The 15,177-nt window shown below is 57.6% G+C and overlaps 1 protein-coding gene across 4 annotated transcripts in view; it reads left to right on the top strand.

The window, feature by feature from the left end:
• The window catches only part of CELSR1 (cadherin EGF LAG seven-pass G-type receptor 1), a 148,072-nt gene that overhangs the window by 60,680 nt on the left and 72,215 nt on the right, over positions 1-15,177 (top strand). For all 4 annotated transcript variants that reach the window (XM_067698403.1, XM_067698404.1, XM_067698401.1 and 1 more), the window contains exon 3: positions 13,898-14,120. In XM_067698403.1, coding sequence (XP_067554504.1) covers positions 13,898-14,120 — 223 coding nt within the window. The remainder of the gene's footprint in view (positions 1-13,897; positions 14,121-15,177) is intronic.

The raw sequence follows: 15,177 nt of genomic DNA, 5'->3' as shown, positions 1-15,177 counted from the left end.
TAAATTTAGCCAGGGATCTCCTTTCCTCTTCCATGGAATTCTTTCCCCCAAAGCTGGGGTTTTGACAAACAGAATAATTCCCCTCCTTGCGTCTGGCCTGGGTGTCCGTGCACAGCCAAACGGCCACCGGGGACAGGGAGGGGGCTAACGGCTTCTGTTAGCTTCCTGGGGCTACTGTCACAAAGGACCACACGCTGGGTGGATTAAAATAACAGAAATTGGACTCCCCTGGTGGCGCAGTGGTTAAGAATCCACCTGCCAATGCAGGGGACACGGGTTCGAGCCCTGGTCTGGGAAGATCCCACATGCCGCGGAGCAACTAAGCCCGTGTGCCACAACTACTGAGCCTGCGCTCTAGAGCCCACAAGCCACAACTACTGAGCCTGTGTGCCACAACTATTGAAGCCCGCGCACCTAGAGCCCGTGCTCCGCAACAAGAGAAGCCACCGCAATGAGAAGCCCGTGCGCTGCGATGAAGAATAGACCCCGCTCACCGCAACTAGAGAAAGCCCGCGCGCAGCAACGAAGGCCCAACGCAGCCAAAAATAAAATAAATTTATTAAGATAAAAAATAACATAAATTTATTCTCTCACAGCTCTGGAGGCCTGAAGTCCAAAATCAAGGTGTCGGCGGGGACGTGCTCCCTGCAGAGGCCCAGGGGAGGGTCCTTCCTGCCTCTTCTTAGCTTCCGGTGGTCCTGGGTGGTCCTCGGCTTGTAGCTGCATGTGTCTTCAGTCTCTGCCTCTGTCCTCATACGGCACCCCCCGCCCCCGGTGTGTTCTGTCTCTGTGTCCAAATTTCTCTCATTTTAAAAGGACACCAGTCATTGGACTAGGGCCCCCGCTAGTCCAGTATAATCTCATGTTAACCTGATCACATCTGCGAGAACCTATTTCCAAGTGAGATGAATTCACAAGCACCAGGGGTTAGGCATTGAACATGATTTGGCTGCTGGGAACACAGTTCCACGGGCCACAGGGCTTCTGGGGGTTGGTGGTGATGGCCACTGCTTGCCGACCTGCTTGTCGAGCGTCTGCTGGGACGGAGGACACTCTGACAGGCTCCTGTGGTTCGTTTTCTTTCCAGAGAGCTGAAAACAAGCGTTCCTCGTGTCCACCCAGCCAGCTTCTAGGTGGGTCAGATGAGCTGGGCGCAGGGCGTGGGTCGGTGAGGAACACAGGTATACGCTGAAATGTCTGACCACGGTGAGCAGAGTGGCCTGAGGACAGGCCACGTGCTGTTAGAACCTTCCTGGGTCGTCGTACCCGCTGTCCGAGGGGAGGCGAGGCTCCTTGGCCAGTTCCTGCCAGGAGTCTCCCCCATGCAGGCTGTGAGTATCCGGTGTGTGCGCATGTGGAGAGCAGCTGCTTCTGCAGAAAGAGCCGGAAGGCAGCTCCATGAGAGCAAGGACTGGCCTTGCCTTCTCCCCCCTCAGCTCGTGTCCTGCAGCTGCTGTGACCGAGTCCCACAGACGAGTAGCTTAAGCAGCACAGAGTTATTCTCGCCGAGTTCCTTCTGGAGGCGCCGGGGGAGAATCTCTCCTTTTCCAGCTTCTAGAGGCTGCCTGCATCCCTTGGCTGGTGGCCCTTCCTCACCCAGGCCAGCCTCTGCCTCTGTCATCACAGCTTCACTGCTGACCCTCGTCCCCCACGAGGACCCTGGCCATTGCCCCAGGCCCCCAGGAGTCCAGGGTAACTTCCCTGTCTCAAGTCTCAAGATCCCTACCTGACCCACGCCTGCCAAGTCCCTTCTGTGGTGTGAGGGCACATGGCCTCAGGCCCCAGGGAGTAGGATGTGGATGTCTTCGGGGCTCCGTGTTCTCCCACCGGCGCCCAGCACCCCCTTGACGCTCAGTATTTGTGGAGGGAGGAGTAAGCGAGGCCTTTGCCATCGGCACTGGGGTCCGTCCCCGCTGTTCCTTGGAGGCACTACGTGGACCAAGGGCCACCAGGAGTTACTGGGAGTCCAGTTTGAGCCCTTGACCCGTGAGGGGCCACCCCCGACTTCCCCAGGGAGAGTGGTCTCCGCTCACACTGTTGCCCGTCGCCCCCTCCTGAGCCCTTTCCCTGATGTGGACAGACAGATGTCTCTTGTCGTGCTCCCATTGCCTGCAGGGCTGGGGTAACGGGGTGAGACTTCTCTGCTGGGGTCGCCGGGCGCAGCTGGAGGAGGGAGTGGGTGTCAGCCAGGGCAACGCGGCTGTCCTGAGTCCAAGCGGCGAATAAAGAACGCGCGCTCTTCTCTGGGTGTTCATCTGTCCCGGGAGCGTCCTTCCTCCCAGCACCACGCGGGAAGGGGAATTTGAACCATCGGGGGCCGAGCCGCTGTTGTGCAGGGATGATTAAGGTTTTAGTTAGCATTCCAGCTGAGTTTGGACACGTCGCCATTTCAGAGTTGGCACGGTTTCCCTACTAGCTGATAAAGCGCTGGGGACGCCCCTTTCCAGCCTCGCTGCCCACAGCTGAGAGTTTACTTTCCACCGACAGGTTCTTCCCATGGTCAGCAGGGACCCTCAGCCCGGCCTCCAGGCTTCCATCTTCCCTGGGGTGCAGGGCGTCTCCCACCCCACCCACGCAAGCCCACCCTCTCCAGGAGACCTCCCCAGGCCCTCCCGTGCCCCGACCCTCAGAGGGCTGCATGTCATTAGAACTAAATCATAGTCCTGTGTCTGAGATGCTATCCTGGAGCTGGTTCTTGGGACGTTGCAGGACAGATGCCCTGGCCCCGGGGTTTCTGGGTGACCTCTTCCAAAGCCGGGGCCTCCCTGGATGAGGCAGTTTCCAGGCTGTGCACCGCCCCCCATCCCATGGTCTCTGGAGAGAGGCCTGCAGAGGCCCACAAGGGCACAAGGAGGGCCCTGGACAGCCTCCCCGTCGGGCCCCAGGACAGAGTGAGCCTCCCTCCCACCAGGCCCCTGGGGGATGTGGCTGGGGCCCAGGCTGCCCCGGGGTGGGACCCTCCACCATTCTGGGACCCCAGATGTCTCCTGAGCTGCCACCAGCTGTATCCTTCTGAGCCCACATCCTTGGCTGGGAAGAACCCTGCCTTTGCTTTCAGGGGGTTCAGGAGCCAAGATGGGGTTCTGGACGCTCAGGCCCTGGGGGTCAGCTCGGTGAACTCTCCCCTGGTCACCAGGTGCACCTTTGCCCCAGGCACCCCACGTGCCAGTGTCCGGCCCCCTGGGGGGCCTCCCCCACTGGCTTTGGCAGCCAAGATTTTGGGGTCCACCTGTGTGTTCATTTGATGCCTCCTGGGTCCTTAGCTGCGGCCCACTGGGCACCACAAAGACCTGGGGGACAGAGGGGGCTTTCTCTTCCACGGCTCCAGCTCTGCTGAGGCTTACGGAGTCGCTGAAAGGTGTTAGGGGCGCTGCTTCCTTAGGGGACTGTCCCCAGGAAGAGATTTCTGCTGAGTCTGTCCGGTTTCCGTGGTGTGTTTGGGATTTGTAGTGGTTTCCTGTGGCTGCCGGAATAGAAGACTGTAGGCTGGGTGGCTTAACACAAGCAGAAATTCATCCTCTCACGGTTCCAGAGGTCAGAATTCTGAAATCAAGGTGTGGGCGGGGCCCCGCTCCCCCCGAAGGCTCTGGGGACACCAGGGGCGGGTCCCTTTGTCTCTTCCAGCCGTGGTGCCCTCGGGCTCCCTGGGCTTGTGTCTCCGTCCTCACATGGTCTGTAAACTGCAGCTGCCCCTCTTTCGTAAGGATTCGCGTGATTGCAGGGGGCCCACCCGGCTAATAAGGAGGGTCTCAGTCCAAGATCCTTAATTTAATCACATCTTTTGCCACGTGACATGATTGTCACTCTTTTGCCACATGGGGTGACAGTCACAGGTTCCGGGAATTAGGATGTGGACGTATCTTTTTTTTTTTTTTGTGGTACCCGGGCCTCTCACTGTTGTGGCCTCTCCCGTTGCGGAGCACAGGCTCCGGACGCGCAGGCTCAGCGGCCATGTCTCACGGGCCCAGCCGCTCCGCGGCATGTGGGATCTTCCCGGACCGGGGCACGAACCCGTGTCCCCTGCATCGGCAGGCGGACTCCCAACCACTGCGCCACCAGGGAAGCCCTGGACATATCTTTTAGGAGCCACCGTTTAGCTGACTTCAGGGTTGGTTATTTTCTGTTCCCCCCACCCCTCAATGGACGTGAGGAGAGGGGTTAGGGAGAGCACCCCCTTTCTGAAAGGAGGGGGTCCCCAAGTATGGCTGCGGGCTGGGCTGGGCTGGGTCGGGCCGGGCCGGGCTGGGCCGTGTACCTGCACCAGGAGTGTGGAAAGCACTGTGATTTTTCAGGTTCGCCGGGTTTCAACCTCTCAGGTGTGTAGGTAACTCTTGACTTACAGCCAGGAGCCGTGGAGAAGCTGGAATCATTATTTTTGGCATTGGAATGCATTTTTAATTTATATTTTAAAAAGATGGGTGTGTCGGGGTTCTGGGAATTTGCTTCAAAGACAGTAGTGAAGTCACCCCGAAGCCCCAGCCTGGGGCAGGCCTGCCATGGTCTGGGCTTCCGGCCTCCCCTCCCCGTGGTGTGGGCAGGTGTCTGGCCTCTGAGGGGCCCATCCTGGCAGCCTCGCCCCGTAGGGGAGGGGGCTCCAGGGCCGGGCCAGGAGGTGAGGCAGTTCAACAACCTTGAAACTCAGAGGCGGAGGGCGAGAGGCTTGAAGGGAGCTGGGGGCGGGGAGAGGGCCAGTGCGGGGCTTGGGGTGGACAGATGGGGTCTCCAGGCTCAAGAAGCCAGTTCAGAGCAGGGGGTCGTGTGACAGCCCCACGTGACAGGTGCTCAGCTCAAGGGCTTCACAGAATTAGCCGATCTCACCTTGACCCCGGCCTCCTAGGGGCTAGGCTAGCCCCGGGGCCAGAGACAGAAATCCTGCCTTCAGGGAGGGTTTCCAGCCTGGGAAACGGAGTCAGTGGTTGGAAGCCTGCTCTGGACACCTCTGCGGGGTGGGGGGGTTAGGTGGGAGGGTGTGCCTAGGCCGTGGGTGGGTGGATGGAAGGGTGGATGGACCGATTGTTTTCAGTGTTTAAACTTTCCAGAGACCCTGTCCTTGTCTCCGTGCTCCTGAAGCTTCCAACACAAGCTGTGCGGGTGCATCACTGCCTCCGGAGAGTCTAGTTTTTCTAGTTCAAAGCCCTGAGCTATCGCTTAGGACCAGAAGGCAATTGTCTCTTTATTTATCGAAAAACTGAAGCCATAAAAACCTCTACGCTCCCTTCCCTTCCTGGGGCCCAGCCCTGGCCCCCCTCCAGGGCCGAGGGCTTCGGCCTGGCTGTGCTCCCCTCCGCGGGCCCCCACCCCGGCATCTTCTGAAGCGCCTCTTGGCGGGAACCATGTTCACACCGTCATCTCCTGCTTCCCGCCCTGCCCCTCCTCCCCCAGACCTGCCGTGACTGTCCCACACACGTGCGCACACACCCCACGCCACATATACATGCCACACACAGACGCATCACACACCACACACACACATGCCACATGTACACGCCACACAGACATACATCACATAACACACACATGCACACACATCACATGTACACGCCACACAGACATACATCACATAACACACACATGCACACACATCACATGTACACGCCACACATACACACATCACATAACACACATGCACACACATCACATGTACACGCCACACAGACATACATCACATAACACACACATGCACACACACACGCAACACTCCTGTGCCTTTTACCTTCCCCCTGCCAGCCCTGCTCCCCACAGGTCTCTCTACAGCGAGGGGTGTTCGGCTGTCCCCCGCTCCTTCGCAGACCTGACCAGGTGCGCACCCGTCGCCCAGCATCCGGCCCAGCCCCCGATATCCCTGTGCTTCTGCTGGGGCCCTTTCTGGGGCCGAGCCGTCTCCACCGCCATGGACGCTCCTGCACAGCCCAGCTCAGAGGCTCCCCCACTCAGGCACTATGGTTTTCCTCCGTTTCCCTTACATTTAAGGAATATCTTTTTCGGTTACAAACAAAAAATGGTATTCTTATACCCTGTGCCGGGTGTCAGTTTCCGGTCTGTAAGATGGAGGCGTGTGAGAGTTCCCACACCAGGGGCTGCAAGGCCTCCTCCGCCCCCGTAACCCTGCAGACGAGCCCTCGTTTAAGCTCTGTGAAGCTGGTGCTTCTCTAGGGCACTTAACGCTCCCCACCCGAGGGTCTGTGGCTTTGGCGCTACGGGCTGGGGTTCCCGGGTGGCCAGTGTTGCCCTCCCACCCCCAGCCCCAAGCCTGGGTGGGACAGGCATCCAGTGACCGGGACGTGGCGGCTAGAGGGGCCTCAGCTCCTGGGAGCTCCTGTTCTGCAGCTACGAATGCCTTCTTATGCGGCAGGGGTCCTTTCCCAGCTTTCCGTGCGGGGTTCTGCATTTGCAGCCGTGACCAGGAGGCCAGGCCTCAGGTCCTCCTCGGCAGGGGGTTGCGGTGCTACATGAATTATTGAGCAAGGCTCTTAGCTTGCTCGGGTGAACCTCATCCTCGGTGGGCGGGCGAGGCTGGCAGTCATAATGGGTTGGGGGTGCACAAGAGGAGGATGGGGGAACTCTCCCCAGGTTTTGAATGGCTCAGAGCGAGCATCTGACTCTAAGCAGGATACTGGGATGCTTGGAAGAAATTTTGGAAGCCCAAATTTACTTTGAGGATTCTTAGAAGAGGAAAGGTGAAGTTAAATCTTGTTAAGTAAGCTTATCTGAGAACATTTATTGCATTAAAATAGTGTTTCATGTAAGAGCTGTATATTAAAAAAAAGATATAGGGCTCACTAAATTTGGTCCTAATTATTTGCCTAAAGTAAGATGATTTTAAGAATTAAAAACCATCCTATCACATCTCCTCACAACTCTGAGTTCTGATGCCAGGTTGGCTGTGATGTCCCATGGAAACGGGACAGTTCTGCAAATCAGGGCTTTCCCCCGAGGGCTGGCCGTCGGGGTCTGCCAGCACAGCCCCGAGGAGAAGATACAGTTAAAGAAACACGTAAGTGGATTACTGTGCAGTTTAGCTGGAGTGGCTGCCATGGAAAGCACCCTGCTAAGGCGCGCACGGGGGCCTGGGATTGGCCTGAACGAAGGTCCTGGAACCCAGAGACGAGACCCTTTCCGGGGGACCCAGTTCATCTGAAACCTGCATACTCAAGAGTCCTCACTGCCTTTTATTAAAAAAAAGCGTGTTTATCTGTAGAATTAATTCTTCATTCATTAGATCATCCAATTCCCAACGCTGTTTGAATCAAACCTGTGAACCATGCAGGTTTTATAATTCTGTACAGGATTCATCACTGGCTTGGAAGGGGGGAAATCCTGGCACTTTAAGACTCCATCTCACAAGCATTCGTCGAGTACCTGCTACGTGCCGGGCGTTTGTCAGGCACCCTCTGTGTGCTGGATATTCTTAGACTTGACCCCCAGACAGACCCTGCCCCTGCCCCTACCCCAGAGCCTGGGGAGACAGAGGCTGGGGAACAGTTGCACAGCAGGTGTCACCCTGGAGCTGGGGTGGGCGCTCTCTGGAGAGGGGAGATTCTGGGCCATCAGGGTCTGTCCTGGGCGCCCTGGCCCTGGTCAGGTGGGCGGGCAAAGCCTCCCTAGGGGATGCAGGGTGCCTGAGATGAAGCTGCATCCGGGCACAGGGCAGCCACCTGCAGAGCCCAGCAGAGAGGATGCCAGGCACAGAGAAGGGGGTCACCAGGGGGTGATCCTTGCCAGTGGTGAATATGCATGAGTGTTCACCTAGGGGGCCGTCTCCATTAGCCTATTGAATCCCCCAACCTCCCTTCAAAGAGGGAGACCGTGTGGCCGGCGTGAGAGGTGGTGCGTGTGGCGCAGACGGGGCTGGCGCGTGGCCGAGGGCCGGGCTGCAGGGTGGGAGGGTCTTTACGGAGCAGCGGGATTGCAAGCCTCTGTGGAGAACAGGCAGATGTGTGAGGTGATGAGCAGCTGGCGTGGGTCCAGGGGCCCGAGAGATGGTCACTGTCCGTGGTTGTGCAGATCGGGGTTGGTGTCGACTGGGGTGCAGGTGGCAGTGGAGGCGAGTGACACGGACCCTGGGGGATGGCACTGGTGGGGACAAGGGAGGAGGGGAGGGGATGGCTCCGGGGCTCCTGGGCCCCTCTCTGGGCAGCTGCAGGACCCTCTCCAGGTGGAGGACCCGGAGAACAAGCTTGGCGAGGGAAGACAGGTTTGAAGCCTGGGTTTGCGGAGGAGAGAACAAGGGCAGAAAGGGTTGGATGGCTGCGTGTGGGCCCCAGAGGAGGGGCCTGAGGCACGGCTGCGGAGGTGGGGAGCTGGCCCTGGCCCACCTCCCCTTACTGGCCTGGTGGGAGAGGCCGGGAGGAGCGTTCCCAGAGGGCAGAGAAACCAGAGCCCGGTGAGTGTCTTGGAAGCTGGGGAATGCAGCCCCACAGGGTTAGCTGCTGCTTCCCCTCGGGACTCCGTGTTTGCAGAGGCCAGCGTTTGCTATGATTGTAGCTCTAGGACAGGCGTGGAGGGCCGCTGGAGTGCTTGAGTAGTATGACCCCCAGATTCGTGTCCAGAACCTCAGAATGTGACCTCCTTGGGACATAGGGTCTTTCCAGATATAATTAGTAAGGCTCTCGATGGATAGTAAAATCATCCTGGATTTAGGGTCCACCCTGAATCCAGTGACGGGCGTCCTTATAAGAGAAAGGAGGGGGGGAGATTCGAGACCCAGGGAAGACGGCCATGTGATGACAGAGGCAGAGATGGACGATGAAGCCACAGCCCAGGGAACACGGGGAGCCCCCATCAGCTGGGGAGGCAGGAAGGGTCCTGCCCTGGAGCCTGCGGAGGGAGTACGGCCCTGCCCACACCTTCGTTCTGGACTTTCGGTCCCCAGAGCTATGAGAGAACACAGTTCTGTTCTTGGAAAAGCACCAGATTTGTTGTACTTGTTACAGCAGCCCCAGGAAATGAATACTACAACGACCTGTTGGAAATGAAACGATATCTTTTGTGCTTAAAACAAACAACTTCACGGAGACGTAGCTTTATTTGCAGCTGATTTGAAATTGCACGATTGGTTAAGTAGAGGAACAGAATAATCCCACACGTCATCACGCCCTTTCCACGGGACAGCGGATGCTTTAAGGCAGCCGCCTGAGTTGCAGCGTGGCTGTGGGTAGCACGGGTCCTGCTCTGTCGTCCTCCTGTTCACAGGGGTGGCCTGAGGAGCGAGGCTTCCCTGCAGCCGCTGAAAACCACACATGAGCAGAAATACTGTCAGCAAAGTCAAATTCAGGTCTTCGGGAATTGAATGAAGGGTGCTGTGTGTGTGTGTGTGTGTGTGTGTGTGTGTGTGTGTGTGTGCGCGCACATGCTCAGGGCCTGCCTTATCTGGGCCTCGGTAGCAGGTGGCCCTCGAGAGGGCATCGTAGGAGTCCTCAGATGCTTCAGTAGAGGTGGAGGAGTTGAGACTTCCAGTCAACACGAGGGCAGAGCTTGGGAGCTGCTGTGGCCGCACTGGGGGCGTGGGCTGTGCTTTCATCCTGGTGGTGACATTGACCACCTGGGCCGAGCCCGGATGGGCAGGATCCTGGAACACCACAGGCAGAGCACCGTGGGAAGGGGCCGTGCCAGGCCCCCATTTGTTTGCCGTCACGGTTTGCGGAGCACGGCCCGCCCCGTCCTCTCACGGCGGCTTTATTATTTCAGAATGCCCTTGACCTGCCAAGTTGGGACTTGGAAGGCAAACACTCCCAGACGTCACATGTATTTTAAAAGTAGAGATTAAAGAATTTGCAGTGTATGAAGAACAAATACACTTTCAGCTAAGCATTTAAAATTAATGACTAGAATTTAAGGAGGCTGCAGGCTGCCCACCTGGAGAAGATGCCAGGAGCGGGGATTAGCGTGAGAGTGTGTGTGAGAGGGTGTGAAGGTGGGTGTGTGTGTCTGTGCAGGTATGTACGTGTGTGGCTGAGGGTGTGTGTGAGGGTGTGAATGCATTTATGGGTGTGAATGCGTGTGAAGACGAGAGTGTGTGTGAGGGTGTATGTGCGAAGATGTGTCAGCAGCGTGTGACTGGGTGTGAGGGCACAGGGGTGTGTACACGAGTGTGTGTGAGGTTATGTGTGCACATGCGTGGGCACATGCACTGGGCCGAGCCCAGTGTTGTGGGGCCGGCAGGGCACCCTGCTAACCCGGGAGCGGGCAGGGGGGCAGTGGGGGGGAGATCAGACGGTTTCCATTGCTGGTGGAGCTGAGAGGAGGGTGTGCAGCCGGGTGGGCCGCCGTCCTTTTCCTTCTGAGCAGCATGTGAATCTTCTGCTCACAAGGTTCCTTGGGGGCAGCCCCTGCTAGGGGAGAACAGGTGGCTGGGCTTTCTGGCCTCTCCCTCCCTGCCCTGCCTGGTGGGGAGGAGGGGGATGAAAAAGAACCCACCTGACACTGTCTGGCCCTGGGGTGGGCTTTGCCCTGGGTCCCCGGCCTGGTGGCCCCTGCACGGTTCTGTAGTTCAGTATAGGTCAGTGGTTGTGACACTCCTCCCTGTTTTTGAGGGACTCAGACCGGGTTACCTTTGCTTAGCAAGTTGTGCATTCTTGCGTGTTGCAACCTGGAAAGGAAGACACTTGGGAGAAGTAGAGGAAGTTCAGATTTGCTTCTGATGCTTGTTATGCTAATTACAGATCAGTTTCACCTGTTCCTCAAAAGGAAGCTCATTCTGAAGCCTCCCTTGGAAGGTTGAAGGGATTTTCTTACACCAGTCAATTATCGAGCTCTCTAAAATCTGCACACTGGGAAACAGACCCTGCGGCTCGAGATCTGCCTTCTCGGGAGCCACAACGTGGGCAGGGGCAGGGGCAGGGGTGGGGGGCACCCAGGGCTGCGCAGAGGAGAGGTTGTTGGGCTGCAATGCAGTGGCAGCAAAAGCCTCTGTGGACCCCATGTCTCAGCTCTGGAGGTACAGTGCCGAGGTGGCTGCACTAGCCCAGGGGGCTGTGGGCCCCTCCATCTCCGCGCTCGCCCGTCGCTGGGTGTGAGCTGTCCCGGCAAGGGCTATGCAACTTTGGGTGAGGGATTTCAGGAGGAGGATCTGAGGGCAGAGTCTCAGCTGTGAGCCCCCGTCACCCAGCACTCCAGAACCTTGGTCCTGGAGGGACATGTGGGGTACACCACAGTACCCACTCTTCCACAGCATCTAAGTCTTCTTTAAAATGATGATAAATTTTAGTATCACTATCCAGTTTGTTCAAATTCCCAATTGTCTCATACATGCCTGCTCTGGTCTGAATTGTGTCCCCCCCAAATTCCTAGGTTGCAGCCCTAACTCCACAATGGGACTGTATCTGGAGGTGGGCCCTACAGGAAGTAATTCAGGTAAATGATCAGGGTGGGCCCTGATCCGATGGGATTAGTGTCCACATAAGCAGAGGCAACAGAAATCTCTGCCTCTTTCTGTACACACACACAGAGGAAGGGCCGTGTGAGGACAGAGGGAGCGGGCAGCTGGGAAGAGAGGCCTCACCGGACCCCAGCCGTGCTGGTACCCTGATCTCGCTGGTACTTCTAGCCTCCAGAACTGTGAGAAATACACTTGTTGTTTAAGCCCCCAGCCCATGGTATCTTGTTACGGCAGCCCGAGCAGACTGAGACAGTAGGTAATGTATTCACATGGTTCAATATTGAAAAGGCACAGAGGGCATCCAGGGAAGCCCATGTCTGGGGATCCCAGTGACTTTGGGTTCCAGGATGATACTGCCGTTTGCATGCACGCCTCTCCGTGCACCGAGGATCCTGGTGCCGGATGTCTCTGGAGCTCCGAGTTTCGTATCTCTTCATACCAGCCTTTTAATAACCCGAGAGCACTGGCGTCACAAAGGAAACATGGATAAATATGACTGTATGCAGATAGAACATTTTTATGTGACTACAAGTACATAAATACGTTGAAAGTTAAACTTAAGCCTAGAGGGAGTTACCACAGAAACGGCAGAGAATAGTTCATTTCTGAAATTCATGAGGACCTCACGTAACACCATAAAAACAAAACCAACCATCGTTGAAATATGAACACAGGAATAATCAGGCAGTTCAGAGAAAGGAAATGGACGTTGCCAGTAAAATTCGGGCAGATGTTGAACCTCATCAAAAATTATTGCAAATAAAACACCTGGAAGATTCATTTGTCAGAAATGCAAAATAGTTCACAGATTGAACATACCTTGCGTTGGCGAGGATATGTGAATTCGTGCATCCTTTTGGGGAGGACGGTTTGGAAATATTGGGTGAGTCAGAAAAAAGTGCGGCTGTCAACTGTGTGTACCTTCGATTCATCACGTTTAGGAATTTTCTCGAGAGAGAGATTCTTAAAACACGCCAAGGATGTATATCAAAAAGTTACCTGCGATACGAGCGAGCTGTAAACAGCCCCGTGTCCATCAGTAGTAGAACAAGAAACATTAGTGGTTTAAATTCTGATGGGGTCCTCTGTCGTAGGGATCCCCAACCCCCAGGAACCGGGCCGCACAGCGGGAGGTGAGCGGCGGGGGAGCGAGCGGAGCTTCATCTGCCGCCCCCCATCGCCCCCCATCGCTCGCATTACCGCCTGAGCCATCCCCCACTCCCCCCCCCACCCCTGCCCCTCCACCGCTCACCGTCCGTGGAAAAATTACCTTCCATGAAACCAGTCCCTGGTGCCAAAAAGGTTGGGGACCGCTGCTCTAACTGAATACTGTGCAGCCATTAGGAAGAAACAGGAGGAACTCCCAAGTGCCAACAGGGAGGGTCTCCAAGGTACCGCACTGAGCAAACATGCCGGATGGCCGGGGCATCCAGCTCTCCTGATGTTTTCCTGTGGGGACCCGCTAGAAACTGCTGAAGGCTTCCCATGCCGCGCTATTTGCACAGTGATTTCTTTTCTTTTTTTTAGTATGCAAAGTAGTACTTTTATTTTAAAATGCGTTCATTTAGAAGTCAAAGCTGGTGACACACATTGGTGGGAGCTGGGGAATTTCCGGTTGTCGGGCTGCAGGTCTGTGGGTGGCTGGCAATGTCTACCCTGTGACAGAGGCAGGTCCGGGCTGTGTCCCAGGGAGCGAGGATCACCCAGTCAGACCCCTGCTGGCTGCCGCGGTGGGCACTGTGGGTCTGACGGGCCTTGGGGGGTCAGCTTGGGCTGCCTGATCAGTTTCTATGTGGAAGCTTCCAGAACCTTCCTGTCGTGAGGGATTAGGCCACAGAGAAGACGTTGGAGCACAGTTGGAGGCCGGTGGGAGGAACAGACATGATTAAAGACGAACTGGAATCCAGCGTTGCCCGGCCGGGCAGTGGGGGAGGGAGGAGGCCACACAGGAGGCCCTGGGCCAGAGTGACCCTGGCCTGCTCCTGAGTCTCCCACGAGGCCCGGAGGTGGCCAGCCGTCGTGCGGGCAAGCGTGCGGGGAGGGCACGAGGCCTTCTCGTCATCCTCACTCTTTCTAGGTGATTCTCTCATAAGGGAGCCAGGCTCAGCCAGCGGGGCGTTCAGAAAGGGGTTGGATGCCCAGAAGTGTTCACAGCTGCACGTTCCCCTGGTCCCCCCACTCCCCCGAGTGCGGGGACCCCAGCAGGCCCGGGACAGGGACAGGGTTGGAGTGGCTTGGCCACCTGGTGCATTCGGCCGAAGAGCCCCCTGGGGTGCTTATTGGGAACCCGCTGCCCCACCACCCTTAGACGGCCCACCGGGTGCTGGGTGCTCTCAGGCCAGTGGGAACAGCATACGTCTGATTGCAGCCCGACTCCAGGGTGGTTCCCAGAGGCCTCAGGTGCCCCCAGGTTTGGGTTTAGCAGCTGGTTCTGCAGCGGCGTTTGTAGCCTGGGTGGGAGCAGTGCCCCCCTCCCCTCAGCAGGCCACCGTGTGACCTCCTCCCGCCCTCGTCCCCCAGGTGAGCACTGCGAGGTGAACGCACGCTCCGGCCGCTGCACCAACGGCGTGTGCAAGAACGGCGGCACCTGCGTGAACCTGCTCGTCGGCGGCTTCCACTGCGTGTGCCCCCCCGGCGCGTTCGAGAGGCCCTACTGCGAAGTGGCCACCAGGAGCTTCCCGCCGCAGTCCTTCGTCACCTTCCGCGGCCTGAGGCAGCGCTTCCACTTCACCGTGGCCCTCGCGTGAGTCCCCGCGCGTGCCCGCGACGCCTCCTGTGGTTGGAGGTCGCGAGGTGGCCTTGTGTCTCCGCACATCCCTCCGTCCTGTAACAACAACCCCCGTCCACCGGGGCCTCTGAGAGTCGAGTCACCTTGGCCAGCGCTGGCTGTAGGACTGGCCACTTAATTTGTAGGACCCCATGCAATTTGAGGATGGGGTTCAAAACTTAAGAATTTCCAGCTGGTGACAGCAGGTGTGGCGCCCTGTTTGCCCGCCCAGCTCACATGCCCATGAAGCCGACCCCCGGCTGCCCCGGTCCTACTCACCTGCCACCACGTGGGCACCCCTGCCACCCAGGTGGCCAGAAGGTGGAGGGAAAGGGCCCAGCAGGCTTGGGAATGAGACTCAGCATAGGCTCCTGCTGTGCCGCCGGCTTGCTGGGAGACCGCGGGCGGGCGGGCGGCCTCACCCCTCTCCGCGCTGGTTCTTTAACTGTAACAGGAGGAAGCAGGCTGACTGTGTGCTGTGGCCATTCTTTAACTTTTGCATCTTTCTCTCCAAGAGAATTTAGATTTAATTTAACTTTTAAAAATCTATCGCTTCCATTGTAAAGACTTCTATCGAGTTCACCTTAGTAGTACAGGGTGTATTTTGTATTTGGTCAGCGTTTAGGGGACCCGTTAGGGGAATGCGGCATTCTGTGTCCCCCAGAACAAGATGCTCCCTCTGAGCTGCCCTTTGGAGAACAGGGCATCTCAGGGAGAGATGGGGCAGACTCCTCTCCCGGGGCTGCCCACCCTGAGCAGGTGAGGGGTGCGGTGTAGCCAACGGGCGCCGCGTGGTGCTGATGTGAAACCCCCCCGGGCAGTCCTCCTCCGTCTCGCCTCCCCTCCCATCTCGGTCAGGTCCTGTGAGTCCCTTGACCTCGTGTCTCCCCCGCCCGCCACTGTCCTCCCAGTTCCCAGCACTCTGGCCTGGGCCACCGCCCTCTCCCCCGTGCAACAGCAGTGGTAGCATCTGCTCTCAGCCTGGGTCAGGTGGATCTCTGTCCGCCAGGCCTGCCGGGCCTGCCTGCCACCT

This window comes from Pseudorca crassidens, chromosome 11 (genome assembly GCF_039906515.1).
Source record: "Pseudorca crassidens isolate mPseCra1 chromosome 11, mPseCra1.hap1, whole genome shotgun sequence".
Lineage (NCBI taxonomy): Eukaryota > Metazoa > Chordata > Mammalia > Artiodactyla > Delphinidae > Pseudorca > Pseudorca crassidens.
Note: the sequence above shows the minus strand (reverse complement) of the source record. Positions and strands in the feature narration are given on the sequence as shown.